A 26,739-nucleotide genomic window follows, 5' to 3' on the forward strand; every position below is an offset into this window, starting at 1 on the left:
ACAGGGGACGACCAGGACAGGCACAGTCCTCCTGGTGCCAGGGCTGAGTCCCCACTGCCCTCTGGCAGCTGCATGGCTGACCCAGACTCCCCCCAAGCCCAAAGATAAAGTCCCCCTTCGCTCCCCACCCCACTCCCACCACCACCACTGAGACCCTGCTGCAGCCAGGAGAGTGAGTGGGAGATGGCGGTGAGGGGGTTAATTTCACTTTACAAACTACAGATCAAAATCAACAGGCAACCTGGAGACCAGATGGAGCATGAAACAGATCAGCCCCCAGCATCTTTAGACAGCCTCAGGAAAGGATCACTGCAGAACAAACCCAGATAAGACAACAGAAATTGAGGGGAAACATCAAGATTAAAATGAAAAGCGAGTGAACTATCACCAAGTGTCCAAGCCTTACCTCTGAGCCAGAGCTCCCACAGAGTGCACTGGGTATGAGGCCAGACTGGTGATTGTGCCAGTGATGCCTCTCTTCTGGCCTCTCTCAGCTGGCAGCACTGTCAAGACAGTCGGGGGAGCGGGTTAAACAGCGTTCCGCCATGGAAGCTCTCCTTTATCCATACGCAGTGTTTTCAGGAGGGGCAGGGCGCCAGCGGTAGAAGGGAGGTGGGGAGGATAAGGAGAGATGGAGGGAAAGGATGGGAGCAGAAAGGAGAGAGAGAGGCAAAGACACCAGGGGCAGCCCAGACAGGTTCTGTACCTGGCTTTTAAACAGGGCACCTCCAGGGAATGGTAGGAGCTCCATCCCATCAGCTCTTATCTACGATAACAGAGGGCAGAACCCACAATAACTGGGGTATTCCCTGGGGAAATACACCCCACGGTACACTCCCACAATAACTGGGGTAATCCCAGGGGAAATAGACCCCACTGTAAACTCCCACAATAACTGGGGTAATCCCAGGGGAAATAGACCCCACGGTAAACTCCCACAATAACTGGGGTAATCCCAGGGGAAATAGACCCCACTGTAAACTCCCACAATAACTGGGGTAATCCCAGGGGAAATAGACCCCACTGTAAACTCCCACAATAACTGGGGTAATCCCAGGGGAAATAGACCCCACTGTAAACTCCCACAATAACTGGGGTAATCCCAGGGGAAATAGACCCCACGGTAAACTCCGACAGTAACTGGGGTAATCCCAGGGGAAATAGACCCCACGGTAAACTCCGACAGTAACTGGGGTATTCCCAGGGGAAATAGACCCCATGGTAAACTCCGACAGTAACTGGGGTATTCCCGGCGAAATAGACCCCACTGTAAACTGACCCTTAGTTTGTGCAACTGGATGAAATTGAGGACTGCAGCTGCTGGAGATCAGGGTCAAAAAGTGTGGTCATAGAAAAGTACAGCAGGTCAGGGAGCATCCGAGGAGCAGGAGAGTCAACATTTTGGGCCTAAACCCTTCATCAGGAATCAGGCTGGTTTCCCAAGGGCGCTGAGAGATAAATAGGAGAGGGGTGGAGCTGGGGGGAAGGTAGCTGGGAATGCGATAGGTCGATGAAGGTCGGGGAGAAGGTGATAGGTCACAGAGGAGGGTGGAGTGGATAGATGGGAAGGAAGATGGACAGGCAGTGCAGGTCATGAAGGCAGTGCTGAGTTGGAAGGTTGGAACTGGGTTAAGGTGGGGGAGGGGAAATGGGGAAACTGGTGAAATTGATCCCTTGTGGTTGGAGGTTTCTGAGGCGGTTGATGAGGTGTTCGTTCTTGAGGCGTTGGATGGTAAGGGTTTGGTGATGGAGGATGCCCAGGACCCGCATGTCCTTGGCGGAGTAGGAGAGGGAGTTGAAGTGCCCAGCCACAGGGCAATGGGATTGTTTACTGCATGTGTCCCAGAGATGTTCTCTGAAACGTTCCGCAAGTTGGCGTCCCGTCTCCCCAATGTAGAGTAGACCGCATCAGGAGCAACAGACACAGTAGATGACGTGTGTGCAAGTGCAGGAACATCTCTGCTGGATGTGGAAGGGACCCTTTGGGGCCTTGGACGGAGGTGAGGGGAGTGGTGTGGGCGCAGGTTTTGCAATTCCTGCGATGGCAGGGGAAGTGCCGGGAGTAGGGTGTGGGCTGGTGGGGTGCATGAACCTAACAAGGGAGTTGGGAAGAGAATGGCCTGCGGAACGCTGACAGGGGTCGGGAGGAGAATATATCCCTGGTGGTGGGGTCTGATTGTATGCAGTGGAAATGGTGGGGGATGATGCGAATTATCCAGAGGTTGGTGGGTGGAAGGTGAGGACTAGGGGGCTTCTGTCCTTGTTGCGGTTGGAGGGGTGGGGTTTAAGGGCAGAGTGTGGGAAGTGGAGGAGATGCACTGGAGGGCATTATTGACCACATGGGAGGGGAAGTTGTGATACCTGAAGGAGGGGGCCATCTGGGATGTTCTGTAGTGGAATTGGTCCTCCTGGGGGCAGATGCAGCAGAGGCGGAGGAATTGGGAGTAAGAGATAGCATTTTTATTTGGGAGGGGGTAGTGGGAGGAGGTGTAGTCCAGGTAGCTGTAGGAGTCGGTGGGTTTGTAGTTAATGTCCGTGTTGAGTTGGTCGCCATTGATGGGGATGGAGAGGTCCAGGAAGGAGAGGGAGCTGTCTGAGATGGTCGAGGTAAATTTAAGGTCGGGGTGGAAGGTGTTGGTGAAGTTGATGAACTGCTCAACCTCCTCATGGGAGCATGAGGTGGCACCGATGCAGTCATCGATATAGTGGAGGAAAAGCTGGGGAATGGTTATGTGTAACATAGCCAATGAAGAGGCAGGCATAGCTGGGGGCCATGCAGGTGCCCATGGCTACCCCTTGGGGCTGAAGCAAGTGGGAGGATTGGAAGGAGAAATTATTAAGGGTGAGGACCAGTTCAGCCAATTGAATGAGTGTGTCAGTGGAAGGGGACTGGTTGGTTGGTGGGAGAGAAAGAAATGGCAGGCTTGGAGGCCATCACCACAGCAGATGGATGTGTATAGGGACTGGACATCCATGGTGAAGATAAGGCGTAGGGGGCCAGGGAACCAAAGGTCATGGAGGAGATGGAGGGATTGATCATTCATCCTCAATAAGGCGGAGGTTGGGGGGAGGGGGCAGGGGGGATGAAAACCAGGCAGGGCTGGGAGCTAGGACCTGGTGTGGGGCTGGAGTTGGGATTGGGGGCAGAGACTTTGTCTGGAGTGGGTGTGGCCATGGTAACATGGCTGATGCACACCGCGGGGGTGGGAGGGTGCGGAAACGGTGCAGCCGGTGGCACCCGCGAGGGTGGAGGTGAGGTTCCATGTGGTGGCTGCGTGTTTGTTGGCAGTGTTCCAGTGAGTGACATCGGTGGGGAGTGGGAGTGGCTGACGCCGCAGCAACCATAGGGGTGGAGAGAGGTGCCGGGTCGTCTTGTCAGTGGTGTCAGCGGCAGTGGCTCTGGCAGCGATGGTGTAGGCGCGGCATATTGGGCGGTGGCTGTGGTCTGTGAGCCGGCAGGAACGAAGGTGACATAATCGGCTGCCACGGGGATGGTGGTTGGCGTCCGGAGGCCGAGAGAAGGAAGCTTGAGGAATCCCGAGTGTGGAGGTAAGTAGACGAAAGGTTAGTGTATTTACGTTCCTTGATGACCAATACGGTGGAGAAAAAGCATTTGTTGAGCGTGTGGATTCCTCACAGGAAGAAGAACAGCAAGAATCCTTTGTAGGTCTCGGAGAGTGTGGCCCTGAGCTGGGGCTGACTGCAGGAAGAGTGTGACCCTGAGCTGGGACAGGGCTGACTGCAGGGAGAGTGTGACCCTGAGCTGGGGCTGACTGCAGGGAGAGTGTGATCCTGAGCTGGGACAGGGCTGACTGCAGGGAGAGTGTGACCCTGAGCTGGGGCTGACTGCAGGGAGAGTGTGACCCTGAGCTGGGGCTGACTGCAGGGAGAGTGTGACCCTGAGCTGGGGCTGACTGCAGGGAGAGTGTGACCCTGAGCTGGGGCTGACTGCAGGGAGAGTGTGACCCTGAGCTGGGGCTGACTGCAGGGAGAGTGTGACCCTGAGCTGGGACAGGGCTGACTGCAGGGAGAGTGTGGCCCTGAGCTGGGACAGGGCTGACTGCAGGGAGAGTGTGGCCCTGAGCTGGGGCTGACTGAAGGGAGAGTGTGACCCTGAGCTGGGGCTGACTGCAGGGAGAGTGTGACCCTGAGCTGGGGCTGACTGCAGGGAGAGTGTGACCCTGAGCTGGGGCTGACTGCAGGGAGAGTGTGACCCTGAGCTGGGGCTGACTGCAGGGAGAGTGTGACCCTGAGCTGGGGCTGACTGCAGGGAGAGTGTGACCCTGAGCTGGGGCTGACTGCAGGGAGTGTGTGACCCTGAGCTGGGGCTGACTGCAGGGAGTGTGTGACCCTGAGCTGGGACAGGGCTGACTGCAGGGAGAGTGTGACGCTGAGCTGGGACAGGGCTGACTGCAGGGAGAGTGTGGCCCTGAGCTGGGGCTGACTGCAGGGAGAGTGTGACCCTGAGATGGGACAGGGCTGACTGCAGGGAGAGTGTGGCCGTGAGCTGGGGCTGACTGCAGGGAGAGTGTGACCCTGAGCTGGGGCTAACTGCAGGGAGTGTGTGGCCCTGAGCTGGGGCTGACTGCAGGGAGAGTGTGACCCTGAGCTGGGGCTGACTGCAGGGAGAGTGTGACCCTGAGTCGGGACAGGGCTGACTGCAGGGAGAGTGTGGCCCTGAGCTGGGGCTGACTGCAGGGAGAGTGTGACCCTGAGTCGGGACAGGGCTGACTGCAGGGAGAGTGTGACCCTGAGCTGGGGCTGACTGCAGGGAGAGTGTGACCCTGAGTCGGGACAGGGCTGACTGCAGGGAGAGTGTGGCCCTGAGCTGGGGCTGACTGCAGGGAGAGTGTGACCCTGAGCTGGGGCTGACTGCAGGGAGAGTGTGGCCCTGAGCTGGGGCTGACTGCAGGGAGAGTGTGGCCCTGAGCTGGGGCTGACTGCAGGGAGAGTGTGACCCTGAGCTGGGGCTGACTGCAGGGAGAGTGTGGCCCTGAGCTGGGGCTGACTGCAGGGAGAGTGTGGCCCTGAGCTGGGGCTGACTGCAGGGAGAGTGTGACCCTGAGCTGGGGCTGACTGCAGGGAGAGTGTGACCCTGAGCTGGGGCTGACTGCAAGGAGTGTGTGGCCCTGAGCTGGGGCTGACTGCAGGGAGAGTGTGACCCTGAGCTGGGGCTGACTGCAGGGAGAGTGTGGCCCTGAGCTGGGGCTGACTGCAGGGAGTGTGTGACTCTGAGCTGGGGCTGACTGCAGGGAGAGTGTGACCCTGAGCTGGGGCTGACTGCAGGGAGAGTGTGGCCCTGAACTGGGGCTGACTGCAGGGAGAGTGTGACCCTGAGCTGGGGCTGACTGCAGGGAGAGTGTGGCCCTGAGCTGGGGCTGACTGCAGGGAGAGTGTGGCCCTGAGCTGGGGCTGACTGCAGGGAGAGTGTGGCCCTGAGCTGGGGCTGACTGCAGGGAGAGTGTGATCCTGAGCGGGGGCTGACTGCAGGGAGAGTGTGACCCTGAGCTGGGGCTGATTGCAGGGAGAGTGTGATCCTGAGCTGGGGCTGACTGCAGGGAGTGTGTGACTCTGAGCTGGGGCTGACTGCAGGGAGAGTGTGACCCTGAGCTGGGGCTGACTGCAGGGAGAGTGTGGCCCTGAGCTGGGGCTGACTGCAGGGAGAGTGTGACCCTGAGCTGGGACAGGGCTGACTGCAGGGAGAGTGTGACCCTGAGCTGGGTCTGACTGCAGGGAGAGTGTGACCCTGAGCTGGGGCTGACTGCAGGGAGACTGTGGCCCTGAGCTGGGGCTGACTGCAGGGAGAGTGTGGCCCTGAGCTGGGGCTGACTGCAGGGAGTGTGTGGCCCTGAGCTGGGACAGGGCTGACTGCAGGGAGAGTGTGGCCCTGAGCTGGTGCTGACTGCAGGGAGAGTGTGACCCTGAGCTGGTGCTGACTGCAGGGAGAGTGTGACCCTGAGCTGGTGCTGACTGCAGGGAGAGTGTGACCCTGAGCTGGTGCTGACTGCAGGGAGAGTGTGACCCTGAGCTGGGGCTGACTGCAGGGAGAGTGTGACCCTGAGCTGGGGCTGACTGCAGGGAGAGTGTGACCCTGAGCTGGAGCTGACTGCAGGGAGAGTGTGACCCTGAGCTGGTGCTGACTGCAGGGAGTGTGTGACCCTGAGCTGGGGCTGACTGCAGGGAGAGTGTGACCCTGAGCTGGGGCTGACTGCAGGGAGAGTGTGGCCCTGAGCTGGGGCTGACTGCAGGGAGAGTGTGACCCTGAGCTGGGGCTGACTGCAGGGAGAGTGTGGCCCTGAGCTGGGGCTGACTGCAGGGAGTGTGTGACTCTGAGCTGGGGCTGACTGCAGGGAGAGTGTGACCCTGAGCTGGGGCTGACTGCAGGGAGAGTGTGGCCCTGAACTGGGGCTGACTGCAGGGAGAGTGTGACCCTGAGCTGGGGCTGACTGCAGGGAGAGTGTGGCCCTGAGCTGGGGCTGACTGCAGGGAGAGTGTGACCCTGAGCTGGGGCTGACTGCAGGGAGAGTGTGGCCCTGAGCTGGGGCTGACTGCAGGGAGAGTGTGGCCCTGAGCTGGGGCTGACTGCAGGGAGAGTGTGGCCCTGAGCTGGGGCTGACTGCAGGGAGAGTGTGGCCCTGAGCTGGGGCTGACTGCAGGGAGAGTGTGGCCCTGAGCTGGGGCTGACTGCAGGGAGAGTGTGGCCCTGAGCTGGGGCTGACTGCAGGGAGAGTGTGATCCTGAGCGGGGGCTGACTGCAGGGAGAGTGTGACCCTGAGCTGGGGCTGATTGCAGGGAGAGTGTGATCCTGAGCTGGGGCTGACTGCAGGGAGAGTGTGACCCTGAGCTGGGGCTGATTGCAGGCAGAGTGTGATCCTGAGCTGGGTCTAACTGCAGGGAGAGTGTGGCCCTGAGCTGGGGCTGACTGCAGGGAGAGTGTGACCCTGAGCTGGGGCTGACTGCAGGGAGAGTGTGACCCTGAGCTGGGGCTGATTGCAGGCAGAGTGTGATCCTGAGCTGGGTCTAACTGCAGGGAGAGTGTGGCCCTGAGCTGGGGCTGACTGCAGGGAGAGTGTGACCCTGAGCTGGGACAGGGCTGACTGCAGGGAGAGTGTGACCCTGAGCTGGGTCTGACTGCAGGGAGAGTGTGGCCCTGAGCTGGGGCTGACTACAGGGAGAGTGTGGCCCTGAGCTGGGTCTGACTGCAGGGAGAGTGTGGCCCTGAGCTGGGGCTGACTGCAGGGAGAGTGTGACGCTGAGCTGGGTCTGACTGCAGGGAGAGTGTGACCGCGCGGTTGGAGTGGAGGATCCGGGGGGAGTGCCGTTTCTGGCAGCTTTGGATTTGCTGCAGTTACTGGTTCTTCTGGTTTGGTCCAAATGGTGATGTTCTGAATGTGGCTCTGAGTCCATGTGGGATCACTTGGTTCGTAGGCAGGCACTGATGGAGGAGATGTGGCTGTGGTACTGAGTCTGCTTCAGGACGTGGCTGAGAGATTCAGGGCAGAGGAGATCATCCAATGGGGGAGCGCGGGTGTTGGTGCAGTGAGAGAGAGAGAGACCCAGTGAGAGAGAGAGACTCAGTGAGAGAGAGAGAGAGACACACAGTGCGAGAGAGAGAGTCTCAGTGAGAGAGAGAGACTCAGTGAGAGAGAGAGAGAGACACACAGTGCGAGAGAGAGAGTCTCAGTGAGAGAGAGAGACTCAGTGAGAGAGAGACCCAGTGAGAGAGAGAGACACAGTGCGAGAGAGAGAGTCTCAGTGAGAGAGAGAGACTCCGTGAAAGAGAGTCTCAGTGAGAGAGTCTCAGTGAGAGAGAGTCTCAGTGAGAGAGAGAGAGAGACTCAGTGAGAGAAAGACTCCGTGAGAGAGAGAGACTCCATGAAAGAGAGACTCAGTGAGAGAGAGAGACTCCGTGAGAGGAGAACTTCTTCAATGTAGGTTTCCTTGGAAGAGGAGAAAGTGAGGTCTGCAGATGCTGGAGATCAGAGCTGGAAATGTGTTGCTGGAAAAGCGCAGCAGGTCAGGCAGCATCTAGGGAACAGGAGAATCGACGTTTCGGGCATAAGCCCTTCTTCAGGAATGGGGAAAGTTCCTTGGAAGAGGCATAGCAGATGGGTTATAATCAACGAGGAGAAAGTGAGGACTGCAGATGCTTGGAGATTAGAGTTGTAACATGGTGCTGGAAAAGCACAGCAGGTCAGGCAGCATCCGAGGAGCAGGAGAGTCGACGTTTTGGGCATAAGTTGTTCATCAGGAATGGGGGTATGGGGCCCAAGGGGGCTGAGAGATAAATGGGGAGGAGGGAGCTGGGGAGGAGGTAGCTCGGAAGGCGATAGGTAGACGAAGGTGGGGTGTGATTGTGATAGCTCAGAGCGATGGGTGGAGGGGATAGGTGGGAAGGAAAATGGACAGGTAGGACAGTTCACGAGGGCTGTACTGAGTTGGAGGGTTGGATCTGGGATAAGGTGAGGGGAGGGGAGAGGAGGAAACTGGTGAAATCTACATTGATCCCGAGGGGTTGAAGGGTCTCAAGGTGGAGGAGAGGGTATTCTTTACATTCCTTACTCCTAATTCCTCCACCTCCACTGCATCTGCTCCCAGGAGGACTAATTCCACTCTAGGACATTCCAGATAGCCTCCTTCTTCATGGACATTAATATCACTGTTTCACTGCGTGTTAATTGGCAACTATGAATAATTCAAAACATTATTCATGGGCTATAAAATGCTTTGAACCAGCTGGTGCTTGTGATGAAATAAACACAGTCTTTCATTTCACCCAAGCCTTGCTCTGAAAAGAAGGATACATTTCACACACTCGCACAGAGTGTGGAGCTGAAATACAGAAAGGGCAAGGAGTGTTGTGTCTGTGTGTAGCAATAATTTCCATTCATTGTACACCTTCAGACAGAACATCCCAGCGTACCTCACTGGACACCAAGCCCAGGAGACAGACAGCTGGAGGTTCCAGTGACAGGGCTGACAGGGGAACCCAGAATAAAGAGAATAGGAGATGAAAGGCAGACCTGGACATATTCAGGAGGAAAACCAGGAAGTGAAAGGGGAGTGGTACTCTGGAAATCTCAAAAAGGTGGATGTGGAGACAACTGGAGCTTTCCTTCCTGACTGAGATCAAGAGGGTTTTCGAGGGAAGCATGTCAAAAGATCTGAAGCAATGAGCAGTACTTGGAATTGACGTACAGTTAGACACCATCAAAGGGAAAGGTAGGAAATGTCCAAGAGACTGACTGGGTTTGGCTTGCTCCTGCCCTTCCACGTAATTCACAACTCAGCAGTTAATCTGGGTCCAATTCAGTGCTTAAAACACATCTACCATTTTACAAGTACCATTCAGACAGGAAAGTTAACGTATCATTCTCACAGGCCAAGATATTTACCCCATTAACAATCCAATTGTTTTATTTCCTTTTCCCCCTGGAATGCTGTGAATGCTTGAGCTCATTCTGGAAGTTTCCAGTGCCCTTTTCCTGTTACCCTTACTCCCGAGATGCTGCTCTGCCACTGGAGGCTGGAATTGTTTTTAAAGTGTTTATGTGGGATGTGGGTGTTGCTGGCTGGGCCAGCATTTATTGCCCAACCCTTAGTCATAGAGTCATAAAGCATGGAAACAGACCCTTCAGCCAAACTTGTCCATGCCAGCTAGACATTCCAAGCTGACCTAGTCCCATTTGCCAGCACTTGGCCCATATCCCTCTCAACCTTCCTATTCACATACCCATCTGGATGCCTTTTAAATGTTGTAATTGTACCAGCCTCCACCACTTCCTTTGGCTGCTCATTCCATACACGCACCACCCTCTGTGTGAAAAAGTTGCCCCTCTCACCTTAAATCTATGTCCTCCGGTTTTGGACTTCACCACCCTCGTGGGGAAAAGGGCCTTTGCTGTTCACCCTATCCATGCCCCTCGTGATTTTATAAATCTCTATAAGGTCATGCCTCAGCCAGCGACACCTCACCCTCAAGGTGGTGGTGAGCTGCCTTCTTGAATCACTGCAGCTTATTTGGAACTGGGACACCCAGGATGTCGTTGGGGAGGGAGCTCCTGTATTTTCACCCATTGACACTGAAGGAACTGCTCAGTTCCATTAATCAACTGTCCTTTGTACACCAGCTAACTAACAATACGTGGAAAGAAAAATACCAATGGGGCCTTCAGAGAATGAGGATAACCAGTAAAATATGAAATTGGTACCTCCAAGGATCTGGGTCTTGTGTTGAGATGGTCTGTCTTGGAGAGAGCCAACCTTGAAGCATGTCTCCTGTTCCAGCTGCTTGGTGTCTTGCCCACCCCTTTGTGAGGGAGTGTGAGGGTTACAGCACTGACTTGATAGAACCTTGGATACTATCAAGGCATCTGGACTCAGCAGGTCTAGGAACAAGGACAGCATTTCGACCAAGACTTGGCAACAATAGAAAGCCTCCCCAACCTTTATCTGGCCATCTGTTGCTGAGATCCATATGTTCAATGTATGACCAGATGAGTCACAAAACGTCGAAAAACCATCTAAACCTTCATTAACTAAATGCTTTCAACATTTCATTATGGAAGCGTATTTGAAGGAGAATGCCAACAGATATGGCATTATAGATGGTGGTAACATCATCAAGTTGGTAATAACTCTGGCTCCCATCTACACCCAGGTCTGAATATTTCATCAAGCCTCCTTCCTGTCAGTCAACCTCCAATTATATAAATGATCTCGATGATAGGACAGAAGGTATCATCGCTGACAACACAAAGGTGGGTAAGAAGTAAGTTGTGAAGGAGACTACAAAAGTATATAAGTGAGTGAGTGGACTGACGATTTGTGAAATGCAGTATAATGTAGGAAAACGTGAAATTATCCATTTTGACAGAAAGAGCAAAAAAAGCACATTACCTAAATGGTGAGAGATCGCAGAGCTCAGTGATGCAAAGAGATCTGGATATCCTTGTAGATGAATCACATAAGGTTCATCTGCAGGTACAGCAGGTAATCAGGAAAGTTCATCATTTATTGTGAAAGAAATTGATTCCAAAGTAGGGAGGTTACGTATCAGTTAGACAGGACACTGTTGAGACCACATTTGGAGCACTGTGTACAGCTTTGGTCACCTTATTTAAGGAATGATATAAATGCATTGGAAGCAGTTTACCAAACTGATACGTGAAATGAGGAGCTGGAAATGTGTTGCTGGAAAAGCGCAGCAGGTCAGGCAGCATCCAGGGAACAGGGGAATCGATGTTTCGGGCATAAGCCCTTCTTCAGGAATGAGGAAAGTTTGTCCAGCAGGCTAAGATAAAAGGTAGGGAGGAGGGACTGGGGGAGGGGCGTCGGAAATGTGATAGGTGGAGGGAGGTCAAGGTGAGGGTGATAGGTCAGACTGGGGTGGGGGCGGAGAGGTCGGGAAGAAGATTGCAGGTTAGGAAGGCGGTGCTGAATTTGATGGATTTGACTGAGACAGGGTGGGGGGGGGAGGGGAAATGAGGAAACTGGTGAAATCCAAGTTCATCCCTTGTGGTTGGAGGGTTCCTAGGCGGAAGATGAGGCGTTCTTCCTCCAACCGTCGTTTTGTTGTGGTCTGACGATGGAGGAGTCCAAAGACCTGCATATCCTTGGTGGAGTGGGAGGGGGAGTTGAAATGTTGAGCTACAGGGTGGTTGGGTTGGTTGGTCCGGGTGTCCCAGAGGTGTTCTCTGAAACGCTCCGCAAGTAGCCGGCCTGTCTCCCCAATATAGAGGAGGCCACATCGGGTGCAGAGGATGCAATAGATGATGTGTGTGGAGGTGCAGGTGAATCTGTGGCGGATATGGAACGCCAAACCCCGCCCCCACGCCGATACGCCCAACCCCGCCCCCACGCTGATCCCCGTCCCCGCCCCCAGACCTCACCCCACCCCCACACCCAGCTCCGGCCCCACACCAGGTCCTAGCTCCCAGCCCTGCCGTGTTTTCACTATCCCTCCAGACCTACCCCTCTCTGAGGATGAAAGATCAGTCCTCAGCAGGGGCCTCACCTTCATTCCCCTACGCTCCCGGATTAATGAGTTCAACACGCGGCGTGACATCGAACAATTCTTCCGCCGCCTTCGCCTCCGCGCCCACTTCTTTAACCAAGATTCTCGCCCACCCTCTGACGACCCCTTCTCCCGCCTCCAACACACCCCATCCACCTGGACACCCCGTGCTGGCCTCCTACCTGCCCTCGACCTCTTCATAGCCAACTGCCGCCGCGATATTAACCGCCACCTGAACTCCCACACCCCTCTCACCCACTCCAACCTCTCACCCTCGGAACGCACAGCCCTCCACTCCCTCCGTTCCAACCCCAACCTCACCATCAAACCAGCTGACAAGGGAGGCGCGGTAGTAGTTTGGCGCACCGACCTCTACACCGCTGAGGCCAAACGCCAGCTCGCGGACACCTCCTCCTACTGCCCCCTTGACCATGACCCCACCCCCCACCACCAAACCATCATCTCCCAGACCATCCAGAACCTCATCACCTCAGGGGATCTCCCATCCACCACCTCCAACCTCATAGTCCCACAACCCCGCACCTCCCGCTTCTACCTCCTGCCCAAAATCCACAAACCTGACTGCCCCGGCCGACCCATTGTCTCCGCCTGCTCCTGCCCTACCGAACTCATCTCTGCATACCTCGACACGGTCCTGTCCCACTTAGTCCAAGAACTCCCCACCTACGTTCGTGACACCACCCATGCCCTCCACCTGCTCCATGATTTTCGCTTCCCCGGTCCCCACACCTTATTTTCACCATGGACATCCAGTCCCTGTACACCTCCATCCCCCATCACGAAGGACTCAAAGCCCTCCGCTTCTTCCTTTCCCGCCGTACCGACCAGCACCCTTCCACTGACACCCTCCTTCGACTGACTGAACTGGTCCTCACCCTGAACAACTTGTCTTTCCAATCCTCCCACTTCCTCCAAACGAAAGGAGTAGCCATGGGCACCCGCATGGGCCCCAGCCATGCCTGCCTCTTCGTAGGATATGTGGAACAGTCCATCTTCCACAGCTACACTGGCACCACCCCCACCTTTTCCTCCGCTACATCGATGACTGTATCGGCGCCGCCTCGTGCTCCCACAAGGAGGTTGAACAGTTCATCCACTTCACCAACACCTTCCATCCCGACCTCAAATTCACCTGGACAGTCTCAGATTCCTCCCTCCCCTTCCTCGACCTTTCTATTTCTATCTCAGGCGACCGAATCAACACGGACATCTACTACAAACCGACCGACTCCCACAGCTACCTGGACTACACCTCCTCCCATCCTGCCCCCTGTAAAAACGCCATCCCATTCTCCCAATTCCTTCGACTCCGCCGCATCTGCTCCCAGGAGGACCAGTTCCAAAACCGTACAACCCAGATGGCTTCCTTCTTCAAGGACCGCAATTTCCCCCCCGACGTGGTCGACGGTGCCCTCCACCGCATCTCTTCCACTTCCCGCTCCTCCGCCCTTGAGCCCCGCCCCTCCAACCGCCACCAGGACAGAATCCCACTGGTCCTCACCTACCACCCCACCAATCTCCATGTACAGCGCATCATCCGCCGTCATTTCCGCTACCTCCAAACGGACCCCACCACCAAGGATATATTTCCCTCCCCTCCCCTATCAGCATTCCGTAAAGACCACTCCCTCCGTGACTCCCTCGTCAGATCCACACCCCCCACCAACCCAACCTCCACTCCCGGCACCTTCCCCTGCAACCGCAGGAGGTGCAAGACTTGCGCCCACACCTCCCCCCTCACCTCCCTCCAAGGCCCCAAAAGAAACTTCCATATGAGTGGGGTGGGGGAGTTCAGGTGGCGGTTAATATCGTGGTGGCAGTTGGCTATGAACTTCTTCCCGACCTCTCCGCCCCCACCCCAGTCTGACCTATCACCCTCACCTTGACCTCTTTCCACCTATCACATTTCCGACGCCCCTCCCCCAAGTCCCTCCTCCCTACCTTTTATCTTAGCCTGCTGGACAAACTTTCCTCATTCCTGAAGAAGGGCTTATGCCCGAAACGTCGATTCCCCTGATCCCTGGATGCTGCCTGACCTGCTGCGCTTTTCCAGCAACACATTTCCAGCTCTGATCTCCAGCATCTGCAGACCTCACTTTCTCCACATGAAATGAGGAGTCGCCTTATGACTCAGTTTGACAAACTGGGCTTGTATTCACTGCGGTTTAGCAGAGCAAGAGCAGACTTGATTGAAACATTTACGATCCTGAGGGTGCTTTACCGAGTGGATAGGGAGATGATGTTTACCCTTGTGGGAGAATCTCAAACCAAAGGTCATTGCTTAAAGATCAGTGGTCACCGTTTAAAATAGAGATTAGGCAAATTTATTTTCTCAAAGGTATCATAATTTTTGTACTGCTCTTCCTGAAAAGGAGGCAGATGGAGGCAGAATACGTGAATATTTTTAAAGCAGAGATTCTTGTTAAGTAAAGGGGTGACGTGTTATCAGGGTTAAGCAGGATGTGATTTTTGAGATTGCAGTCAAATCAGCCACAATCTTATTTAATGACAGAGCAGCCTCAAGGCACCAATTGTCTTACTTCATTACTCATATCTTCAAATGGAAACAAATACTCTGGTTTTTAAGCTGTCTCCTTAACCTCTTGAATCACCCTCAGAATCTTACATTTCAATGAGATCACCTCTCATTCTTCTAAACCCCAGAGTACAAGCCCAGCCTACTTAACCAGGAATCTAAACTCCAGAGTACAGGCCCAATCTACTCAACCAGGAATCTAAACCCCAGAGTACAGGTCCAATCTACTCAACCAGGAAGCTAAACCCCAGAGTACAGGCCCAACCTACTCAACCAGGAATCTAAACCCCAGAGTACAGGTCCAATCTACTCAACCAGGAATCTAAACCCCAGAGTACGGGCCCAACCTACTCAACCAGGAATCTACACCCCAGAGTACGGGCCCAACCTACTCAACCAGGAATCTACACCCCAGAGTACAGGCCCAATCTACTCAACCAGGAATCTAAACCCCAGAGTACAGGCCTAATCTACTCAACCAGGAATCTACACCCCAGAGTACAGGCCCAATCTACTCAACCAGGAATCTAAACCCCAGAGTACAGGCCCAATCTACTCAACCAGGAATCTAAACCCCAGAGTACAGGCCTAATCTACTCAACCAGGAATCTACACCCCAGAGTACAGGCCCAATCTACTCAACCAGGAATCTAAACCCCAGAGTACAGGCCTAATCTACTCAACCAGGAATCTAAACTCCAGAGTACAGGCCCAATCTACTCAACCAGGAATCTAAACCCCAGAGTACAGGCCTAATCTACTCAACCAGGAATCTACACCCCAGAGTACAGGCCCAATCTACTCAACCAGGAATCTAAACTCCAGAGTACAGGCCTAATCTACTCAACCAGAAATCTACACCCCAGAGTACAGGCCCAACCTACTCAACCAGGAATCTACACCCCAGAGTACAGGCCCAATCTACTCAACCAGGAATCTAAACCCCAGAGTACAGGCCTAATCTACTCAACCAGGAATCTAAACCCCAGAGTACAGGCCTAATCTACTCAACCAGGAATCTACACCCCAGAGTACAGGCCCAATCTACTCAACCAGGAATCTAAACCCCAGAGTACAGGCCTAATCTACTCAACCAGGAATCTAAACTCCAGAGTACAGGCCCAATCTACTCAACCAGGAATCTAAACCCCAGAGTACAGGCCTAATCTACTCAACCAGGAATCTACACCCCAGAGTACAGGCCCAATCTACTCAACCAGGAATCTAAACTCCAGAGTACAGGCCTAATCTACTCAACCAGAAATCTACACCCCAGAGTACAGGCCCAATCTACTCAACCAGGAATCTAAACACCAGAGTACAGGCCCAATCTACTCAACCAGAAATCTACACCCCAGAATACAGGCCCAATCTACTCAACCAGGAATCTAAACCCCAGAGTACAGGCCCAATCTACTCAACCAGAAATCTACACCCCAGAGTACAGGCCCAATCTACTCAACCAGAAATCTACACCCCAGAATACAGGCCCAATCTACTCAACCAAGAATCTACACCCCAGAGTACAGGCCCAATCTATTCAAACAGGAATCTACACCCCACAGTACAGGCCCAATCTACTCAACCAGGAATCTACACCCCAGGGTATAGGCCCAATCTACTCAACCAGGAATCTAAACCCCAGAGTACAGGCCCAATCTACTCAACCAGGAATCTACACCCCAGGGTATAGGCCCAATCTACTCAACCAGGAATCTAAACCCCAGAGTACAGGCCGAATCTACTCAACCAGGAATCTACACCCCAGGGTATAGGCCCAATCTACTCAACCAGGAATCTAAACTGTGTGGGCAGCACGGTGGCACAGTGGTTACCACTGCTGCCTCACAGCGCCAGAGACCCGGGTTCAATTCCAGCCTCAGGCGACTGACTGTGTGGAGTTTGCACATTCTCCCCGTGTCTGCGCCGGTTTCCTCCAGGTGCTCCGGTTTCCTCCCACACTCCAAAGATGTGCAGGTCAGGTGAAGTGGCCATGCTAAGTTGCCCGTAGTGTTAGGTAAGGGGTAAATGTAGGGGTATGGGTGGGTTGCTCTTCGGCGGGTCAGTGTGGACTTGTTGGGCCGAAGGGCCTGTTTCCACATTGTCATGTAATCTAATCTAAACCCCAGAGTACAGGCCCAATCTACTCAACCAAGAATCAGCTGACTGAATCTTCTCTGAACTGCCTCCAATACAAGCCGATCCCTCATCAAGGAATCCAACCCTCAACATACTTCTCCAGATGTGGTCTTATCAAAGCCCCATACAATTAAAGCAAGATCACCCTATTCTTCACTTCATTGTTGCCCATCATTCAGATTGATCCAACACACCACCCTGTTCCTTGGCTAACGAACATTACCACAGCTCATAGCCTTTGCAATATCCAGTGCCTCCAATCGTTTGTTGATACGACATGGGGATGATTTAATATCTCAATGCAATAACAGAAATTACTGGAAAAGTTTAGCAGGTCTGGCAGCAGCTGTGGAGGGAAAGCAGAGTTAATGGTTCGGGAGGGGGGGGTAAGGAATAAATGATAAGTGAGGGGAGAGTCAAAGAGCAAGAAGAACCGTTGGACAGACAAAGGAGTCAATAACGATCTGGTTAGGAGGGCAAATAGCTGTTAATGGAGACTGCTAATGGAAAACAATGGGTGTGTGTAATAGCAGACCATGTGATAACAAGGCCTGGTGAATGGAGTTTGGGGTAACGTCATGGGAGAGCTCAAGCCCTAAAGTTGTTGAACTCGACAGTGAGTCCAGAATCCTGCAGCCTTCCCAAGCAGAAAATGAGGTGCTGTTCTTCCAGCTTGAGCTGAGCTTCACTGGGGCACTGCAGGAGGTTGGACAAACACAGCAAGCCAGGCAGCATCAGGAAGTGGAGAAGTCAATGTTTCAGATGGAACCCTTCTTCAGAAACCTGCTGTGCTCTTCCAGCCTCCTGCTTGTCTACTTTGGATTCTGGCATCTGCAGTTTCTTCGTCTCTCACTGGAGCACTGCAACAAGCCTGAGACAGAGATATTGGCCAGGGAACAGGGTGGTGTGTTGGAGTGGCAGGCGTCTGGAAGCTCAGGATCTGTTTTGCAGGCAGAGCGGAGATATACTATATCGCGGTCACCCAGTCTACACTTAGTTGCCCCAGTGTAGAGGAGACCACATTGTGAATACAATAGATTAGATTGTAAAAAGTGCAGGTAAAGTGCTGCTGTATGTCTGGACCCTTGGATACTGAGGAGGGAGGAAATAAATGGACAGGTGTTACCCCTTCTACGGTTGCAGGGGAAGGTGCCATGGGGCTGTGGGGGGTTGTTGTGAGTGAAGGAGGAGTGGACTAAGGTTTCTGTTTCTGTTTCTGATTTACAGCATCCACAGTTCTTTCTGTTAACATTTCAATGCATTATTTTAATAAAAAGTATGAGAGGAAAGAAAACGTGCTATTGCCAAGCAACAGGAGTCCAAAGATACAGAGAAAGAGACTGTTCGGGAAAGTCAGATTGTGTGTCACGTGCCAGAGGGTGAAGGGATGCTGACACTGGATGTTAGTGAACTCATGGTTGCTCTGAAATTAAACTGACTGTGAGCTAGATTGCAATCTACTTTAGGACTCTCAGTGAGTGACACCAGGTGAAAGAGAAACTATCTAGTTGCTGCATATTCAATGAAAGGAAACTAAATGCAGCTATAGCAACCCAATTGTGAACAAGGGGTCTTCACAAAGACAGAACATTAATACTTCACTGAGGTTCAGGAGGCTTGAAGGATATCGAGAACAGTGAGAGCTTGAATCCTTTTATGATGTTTGTCATTAATTCTTTCCAAACTGTCTTTTGTAATCTGTCACATTCTTCCTCCTTTAATAAACATCTTATTCCACGTTAAAAGTATACCAGCAGCCACTTGTGTGTTCAACAACTGATCTCCATGGTTAAAAAGGAGCAACGTTGGGAACTAACAAGCTGGGTTTCACTCTGGAATGGGACTTGTTCAGTAAGCACACCACCTGGAATTGTAACAACCTACAGTCCTGACCCACATGAATCCAGACTCACCATTCTGCAGCAAGTAGTGCAGGGCATCACGATAACCATTCCAGAGAAACCTCCGCAGAATCTGAAACACAAAATGTCACTGTTACAGGTTCCACACACAGGCTAAAGAACCACCAGGAGCTGCTTCCTGCTTCAGATTAGATTAGATTACATTACAGTGTGGAAACAGGCCCTTCGGCCCAACAAGTCCACACCGACCCGCCGAAGCGCAACCCACCCATACTCCTACATTTACCCCTTACCTAACACTACGGGCAATTTAGCATGGCCAATTCACCTAACCTGCACATCTTTGGACTGTGGGAGGAAACCGGAGCACCCGGAGGAAACCCACGCAGACACGGGGAGAATGTACAAACTCCACACAGTCAGTCGCCTGAGGCGGGAATTGAACCCGAGTCTCCGGCGCTGTGAGGCAGCAGTGCTAACCACAGTGCCACCGTGCCGCCCACTGGGCAGTGAGCCACTAACCACTCATTCCCACGTCAGGAGGGAGTGGCACTTCACTGGCACAGACAGGCATGGAAGGCTCCAAGTCTGATCAGCCCATTTGGCCATCTTAATGCACAGCTCCAGGGCAAGTGGAACTGAACCTGCTCTTTCTGGCCTGGGCGAGGGGCACAATCAGAGTGTCACAACGTACAGCCCCGATTCACATGAATCTGCAGCAGGTGGTGTAGGTCATCACTATAACCATTCCAGAGAAAAGCCACAGTGATGCTCCCAATGGACAACCTACCCAACAAATCACTGCTCAAGCTCACTGCATCACCAATCTCCACTCAATTCCACTAACCCTCCAGACAGGACTAACAAGGTATAGATGACATGAAAGAAAATGTTTTCACACAGTTGGGGTCTGGGGTGCACTGCCTGGAAATGTGTTGAAGGGAGGTTCAGTTGAGGCTATTGAAGAGGACATTGTATTGTCTTTTGGATAATAATGGTGTGGGGAAATGAGAGGGAACTGGCCCGAGACAATGGAGCCAGACTTGCTATTAACAACTGATTAGATCACAGAGACAGGGCAGGCATGATGGGCCAAATAGCCTTCTTCTGCACCGTAGTAATTCTGAGACTTTGTGATTCAGGGACAGGAGAAAAGTCATGGAGTCAGACAGATCTCCAGCACGGAGGAAGGTTTTTCGGCCCATCGTGTGCGCTCTAATCAAAAACCACCACCTAACTAATCTAATCCCATTTTCCAGCACTTGGCCCATGGCCTGGTATACCTTGGCAATGAAAGTGTATAATCTAAATACTCCTTAAATGCTGAGGGTTTCTCCCTCGTCGATCCTTACAGGCACTGAGATCCAGATTCCCATCACCCGCTGGGTGAAAACATTTTTCCTCACAACTCCTGTAAACATTCTGCCCCTTGGTCACTGATCCCTCCATCAAAGGGAAACATTTCTTCCTGTCTTCCCGATCAATGTCCCTCATCAGCGTATGCATCTCAATAATGTCTTCTCTCAACCTCCTCTGCTCTAAGAAAACAATCCCAGTTTGTCCAATCTGTCTCCATAACAGAAATCCCTAGCCCAGGGAACATCCTGGTAAATCTCCTCTGCATCCTCTCCAGGGCTGCCACTTCCCTCCTATAATGTGGGGTCAGAACTCCACACAATACTCTAGCTGTGACCCAACGAACTTTTTATGCCATTCAGCATCACCTCCTTGCTCTTAAACTCTATACCTCGGCTTATAAAAGGCAAGGAACCTATTTGCCTTCTGAACTACTTTACCCACCTGTGCTGATATCTTTTGGGAGTGGTGTACCTGTACACCGAGGTCCCTCTGATCCTCAGTGCTTCCCAGGGTCCTACTGCTCATCATGTATCTCCTTGCTATGGGTTGTCCCACCCAAGTGTATCACCTCACATTTATCCAGACTGAACTCTATTTGCTATTGATCAACCCAACCAGCCCATCAATATCCTCCTGTAATCTGAGGCTATCCTCCTCATTATTTATAACCCTCAACTCTTGGAATTTCTGCGAACTTACTGATCAACCCTTCTACATTCGATTCTAAATCATTTACACAAACCACAAACAGCAAGGTCCCTAACACTGACCCATGTGGGACCCCCATTGGATGCAGAAAGTTGAGTGCCTTCCTGCACACTCTATCCTCCTTTTGAGCCTTTGTTATTCTTTTATTTAGCCCTCGGTAGACTTCATAAGCCTCCCTTTTTCTCTTAACCCAATGCTGCATATCCATTGAAATTCACCTTTTGTCTTCTTTGGAATACGTTAGCCCTGTACTCTCCATATTTCCTTCTGAAATAGCTCCTTGAAAGTGGAATCGCAGGTAAATAGGATAGTGAAGAAGGCGTTTGATATGCTTTTTTTTATTGGTCAGAGTATTGAGTACAGGAGTTGGAAGGTCATGTTGCCGCTTTTCGGGACATTGGTTAGGCCACTGTTGGAATATTGCGTGCAATTCTGGTCTCTTTCCTATCAGAATGATGTTGTGAAACTTGAAAGGGTTCAGAAAAGCTTTACAAGGATGTTGCCAGGGTTGGAGGATTTGAGCTATAGGGAGAGGCTGAACAGACTGGGACTGTTTTCCATGGAGTGTCGGAGATTGAGGGGTGACCTTATAGAGGTTTACAAAATGATGAGGGGTATGGATAGGGTAAATAGGCAAAGTCTTTTCCCTGGAGTTGGTGAGTCCAGAACTTGAGGGCATAGGTTTAGGGTGAGAGGGGAAAGATATAAATGAGACCTAAGGGGCAACGTTTTCACGCAGAGGGTGGTACGTGTCTGGAATGAGCTGCCAGAGGAAGTGGTGGAGGCTGGTACAATTAAACATTTCAGAGGCATTTGGATGGGTATATGAATAGGAAGGGTTTGGAGGGATATGGGCCAGGTGCTGGCAGGTGGGACTAGATTGGATTGGGATATCTGGTCAGCATGGACGGGTTGGACCGAAGGGTCTGTTTCCATGCTGTACATCTCTATGACTCTAGATTCTAAATATATCCCATTGTTCTGAGACAGATTTACTTGAAAGTACCTATTCCCAATCCACTCTGGCCAAATCATGTCTGATCTTATGAACACCAGCTTTCCGCTAGTTTACAACTTTGATTTCAAGCCCATTCTTGTCCCTTTCTATAACTCTGTTAGATTTAAGTTTGTTATGATCGCTGGCTCAAACTGCTCCCCATTGCTACTTCAACCACTTGCCCAGCCTTATTACCCAAGATTAAACTCAGTCACAGTGCTGGGAGCAGTCCTTTCACCAGAGGCTAGAAGGCAGAGAGAAAGGGATAGGAAGATGACAATGGCCTCGTGTAAGCTGGCCATCCATTGACTGTTTTCGAAAGGAGGTGAGAAGGAAGGGAACAGAGTGTGGAAGAGGGTCTCATGGGTGTCGGGTTACCTTAGATTGAGGTGGGAAGAGAGCGGATGAAACACGCTGCAGGTTCTCAGGCGATAACACGAAGCTACATTTCCCAAACCAGATGAGGAAGCAGTCAGCAGCGTTCCTGGGACAAATATCCATCTCTCCTGCAAACGGTGAAATGGTGATGGTGTTTCTCGCATCGTCTAAAGGCTGCATGTTGGTAAACCCTCCGTCAACATATCGCTGCCAAAGGAATCGCAGATACTAACATTCACTGTCACCCAAAGCATGATCCAACCCAGACTCACCATTGATTGCACTCCCTGGGCCTTGTTAAAATATTAAAAAATAAACCTGGACTCTCCAGTACAAGTTGTTCAAATGCTTTGAAATCTCGCAGAGTAAAAACAGAAGCAAGCAAGTTTGCAATCGGGTTGGGGGCTCAGGTTAACTATTTTATTCCTTTAACCTGATCCCCTCACCCCAATCACCGGGAGCTTAGAATTCTCTCACGTTTCAATAAATGAAACATTTTTCAGGAAACAGTTCTGATTAGAAGAGAAATTAACATTTCAAGATTACGTAGTTATAATCACACAATGTATAATCACTGGTCAATCTAATATTGTACTATCTTTCTTAACTGTAACAAATGTAGATTTTAGGATTATGTGACTCTGCTTAGCTTCACTTAATAAAGAAATGCACTCTAGGGTTCTGAACAGAATGAAGGTTCAAGCTTTCTTGAGCTGCTGCAGTCCATGTGCTGTGGGTACACCGACAGTGATGTCAGGGAGGGAGTATGGGGATTTTCACCCATTGACAGTGGAGGAACAGCGATGTATTTCCAAGTCAGGATGGTGAGTGGCTTGGAGGGGAACTTGCTGGTAATAATATTCCCATGTATCTGCTGCCCTTGTCCTTCTAGATGGAAGTGGTCATGGGTTTGGAAGGTGTGTTCTGAGGATCATGAGTGAAATCCTACAGTTCTTCTTGTAGATAACCATAGATATGTACTATTGAGCATTGATGGTGGATGGAGTGGATGTTTATAGTGCTAATAAACAAGCTGCTTTGTCCTGGATGGTATTAAGCTTCTTGAGCATTGTTGGAATTGCCTTCATCCAGGCAAGTGGGGAGTATGCCATCAGACTCCTGACTTGTGCCTTGTAGATGGATTTGGGGAGTTAGGAGGTGAGTTACTCACCACAGTATTCCTAACCTCTGACCTGTTCTTATGGCCGCTATATTTATATGGTGAGCCCAGTTAAGTTCTTTGTCAATGGTAACCCCCAGGATGTTGATAGTGGGAGATTAGGTGATGGTAACACCATTGAATGTCAAAGGCCAGTGTTTAGATTGGTTCTTATTAGTGATGGTCATAGCCTGGTGCTTGTGTGACTCAAATGTTACTTGTCAGCCCAAGCCTGGATACTGCCCAAATCTTGTTACATTTGAGCATGGCCCTGCTTCAGTATCTGAGGAGTCATGAATGGTGCTGGACACTGTGCAATCATTGGCGAATATCCCTACTTCTGACCTTATGCTGGAGGGAAGGTCATTGATGAAGCAGCTGAAAATTGTTGGGCCGAGGACACTACCCTGAGGGACTCCTGTAGATATATCCTGGAGCTGAGATGTCTGACCTCCAACAATTACAATCATCTTCCTATGTGTCAGGTATGACTCTAATCAGTGGAGAATCTGTCCCTTAATACCCATTTATCCCAGTTATGTTAGAGGTCCTTGATGTGACATTCAGTCAAATACAGCCTCGATGTTCAATTGAACTGCACGCAGCTAATTACATTCTTAACCATCCCATTATAACCAGGAGATCCCCTTCAATTGTTTCCTTCCATTGTATGTAATTACCCCATATACCTCAAATATCTATTCTTCACCCACAAAACCCCACCATAGGCTGCAAGATCCATTGTGTATGATAGATGGTTGGTCACATACAATGCAGCTGTATCATCTGTTTCACTGGAGGATGAAATCATTGCTTACACCAATGTCTCACACCCTGGCCTGTAAACAATATTGTGATGTCTCTTCACAAACTCGCGTATCCATATGAAGATGTTGGAGTTATCCTGGCTCAAGTTGAGATAATTGTCTACATGCTCACTGACTGTGTCGTATCATTTTCTTCTTTCTTTTCAACAAGGTAACATGTATATGTGGTTGGGTGATGGAGCAACAGAGTGTAGCCACCAGTGAGGGTAAACCTTGAGAAGTGCCATGTAGATTTAACATGACTACCTGAAATCTTGGTAAACAAGTTTGTGTTTAATGATCATAGACAGTGCATGACAAACAGTACCTTCTCCAAGACCATTAGATTGAGGGAAGTGAGGGGAGAGCTGACTTGTTGAACACCCCACTTCCTGGACAACCTGGAAAGGTACAGTGTACTGCAGGCAATGTGTTGGGAAAATACCAAACATCCTGAATACCACCATTAATGTGTCAATGACTGCTGCACTAGTGGTGTCTTGGAGTTGGCTCACAAAGGGGATTTTGGTGAAATAGCTACCATGAAATAATGGAACATATCAGTTACAACTTTGCACCATGACTCAGAAAGAACCTCATGTGGAGTGAGAGGTTCTCTCGGAGGCTGAAGTTGTTCAGTTTATTAAGGTTCTTACTGCTGCTGCATCAGTAGATGGGTCACATGACAATCTCTCTTCTTATTTCTGCACATGGTCACCATTCGCCTAGCTTTTAATGCTCATATGAAATATCTTTTAGTGTTAAAAGTGCTATATTAATACAGTTGCTACTGTTTTAACACTTTATTTAAATGCAATTTGTGTTAAGTGATCAACAGGCAAACTGGCCATGCATAATATGTAGTTTAATGAGTTAGAGATCTGGCAGGTAAAGATAAAGTTGCTCACTCAGTAACTTGAGGATATTCTAATAGACTTTCCACACCAGCGTCCAACTTCAATCCTGATGGAATGATGGTAGAAGGAGAATGAAGAAGAAAGAAAAGCTACCCGAGTGGACAAGCACCAGCTCAGGAGCCATTCTCTACTGCCATCTTGGAAGGGGTGCACACCTTCTTTCTTCTTTATTTGCTCTTTTCCCTTTCTTTTTTAGTTTTCTTTAGTTTTTTTGCCTCTCCACTTACGTTCGAGAGTGAGCTTGGTTGTGGAGGCAGCAGTGGCTGGGGGCCCAGAGCGGGGTCTTTGCCCGTCAGCCATGAGGTGGTTAGTGCGCCAAGGAAGACTCTGGTAGTCAGCGGCATCACGGAAGTGGCTAGGGCCCTGGAGTGGCACCAGAGTGGGACTCTGGTGGTCTGTGGCATGACAGCTGGCGAGCCTAGATGGTGGTCAGCAGTGCAGAGGCCCAGGGATTGAGCCATTATGGGGAAACTCAGCATAGAGTGACTGCAGGCCCAATGGCTAAAACAGGACTGTAATTTGGAATTTTAACTTTATTTCTTACTCACTACATTATACTGGTAAGAGCTGTAATGTTGGACTTTTAACTTATTTCTTCATTTTTCTTTAATTGTCGCCATTCACCTTGTACCTAAGATGGGGCCGTGAATAGTGATATTGTACATTTTTCACTGTGCTCCTGTATACCTGTACCTGAGTACACGGGACAATAAAACCTAATTCTAAGAAAGTTTACAAAGTCAGCATTAGCTCCAAGGTACTCTTGTCCAGTCATGTGTGTGAGGAAGCTAGTTTCAAAGTTGCTCCTCATTGCAGTCCATCCAGAAAAGCATTTCACAATTCCTGTCAGAACGGTAACCTTTTTGGTGACTGGCAACTCCTCCCCAAATTGTTTACAATTGGGAATGTTGTTTTCTCCCTGTTGCGATATTTCGGGTCTCACAGACAGTATAGTTCACCACTGGAGGGCCCCTTGATCAGCACCACTGGCTCCCTCGCAGATTAAACACACCAGTTTAATCCACTTAGTCACAGTGGAATCAGGCCATTGCAGAACAGATGAGGAAAAGATGATCAAAAAGCTTAATCCAAGAATGTTACTTTCCCAGTGGGGAAGAGAACGTATTTGGCAGCATAGAATGGGGGCTGAAAACAGAAAGATGTACACACAGGTATAACTTCATTCGATGGGAATTAAAGGTTTCACATTCTAACACTTAAATATGGAGACAGGACAGGATTGAGTAAATTACCAACCCAACAGGGCATCATAACTTTTTGGTTGTTGTTGGTGCCTATAACATTCTGACATGGTCTTTTCCCATCAGCACCTGATGCGAGGGGGGCAGGAAATGTTACCCTCTATCAGATTCTCCGCACCATTTACTGAAAACAGCAGAGCAATCAATTTATAAAAAAACTCAAGAAAATCCAAAACACCATAAACAAACACAGAGACCTTTAAAAACAGCACAGAGTCGAGTTAATGTGACCTACAATGTTGATTTCAGGCACCCGTGAATAGAATGGCATATTAAGAGCACAAGGACGCCATGTGATCATGTGGCTCAGAGCAAGAAATGGGAAACAACAGGATTAACATTGACAGGCTAAATCCTCTCTTTGTAAAGCATAGCGATCGATACATGTTTCTCATCCAGCAATCTGCAGATACACAGACCACAAACAGACCCTGAGGCATGGTAACTGGGAGCAACCAAGCTGCACAGACTTAATATTTACAATAGATCACAGAGACACCAGGAAGAGTCAAAGGTCCTTAAGGAGAACAGGCAGAAAATCGGAAAAGGAGGAAAAATGAAAGTCTCAAGCCAAGACCC

General features: G+C 50.9%; 1 protein-coding gene across 5 annotated transcripts in view; it reads right to left on the bottom strand.

Annotated features, from left to right (window-relative positions):
• Positions 1 to 26,739, bottom strand: part of LOC148145183 (patatin-like phospholipase domain-containing protein 2) — an 81,718-nt gene that overhangs the window by 35,299 nt on the left and 19,680 nt on the right. For 3 of the 5 annotated variants that reach the window (XM_087973749.1, XM_087973747.1, XM_087973748.1), the window contains 4 exons: positions 22,017 to 22,223; positions 18,626 to 18,686; positions 10,212 to 10,388; positions 407 to 503 (listed from right to left, as the gene is read on the bottom strand). In XM_087973749.1, coding sequence (XP_087829875.1) covers positions 407 to 503; positions 10,212 to 10,388; positions 18,626 to 18,686; positions 22,017 to 22,223 — 542 coding nt within the window. The remainder of the gene's footprint in view (positions 1 to 406; positions 504 to 10,211; positions 10,389 to 18,625; positions 18,687 to 22,016; positions 22,224 to 26,739) is intronic. The other 2 variants (XM_087973751.1, XM_087973750.1) reach the window with 2 other exon arrangements.

This window comes from Chiloscyllium plagiosum, unplaced genomic scaffold (genome assembly GCF_037043375.1).
Source record: "Chiloscyllium plagiosum isolate Xiang-an unplaced genomic scaffold, Cpla_swu_hap1 HiC_scaffold_26, whole genome shotgun sequence".
Classification (NCBI taxonomy): Eukaryota; Metazoa; Chordata; class Chondrichthyes; order Orectolobiformes; family Hemiscylliidae; genus Chiloscyllium; species Chiloscyllium plagiosum.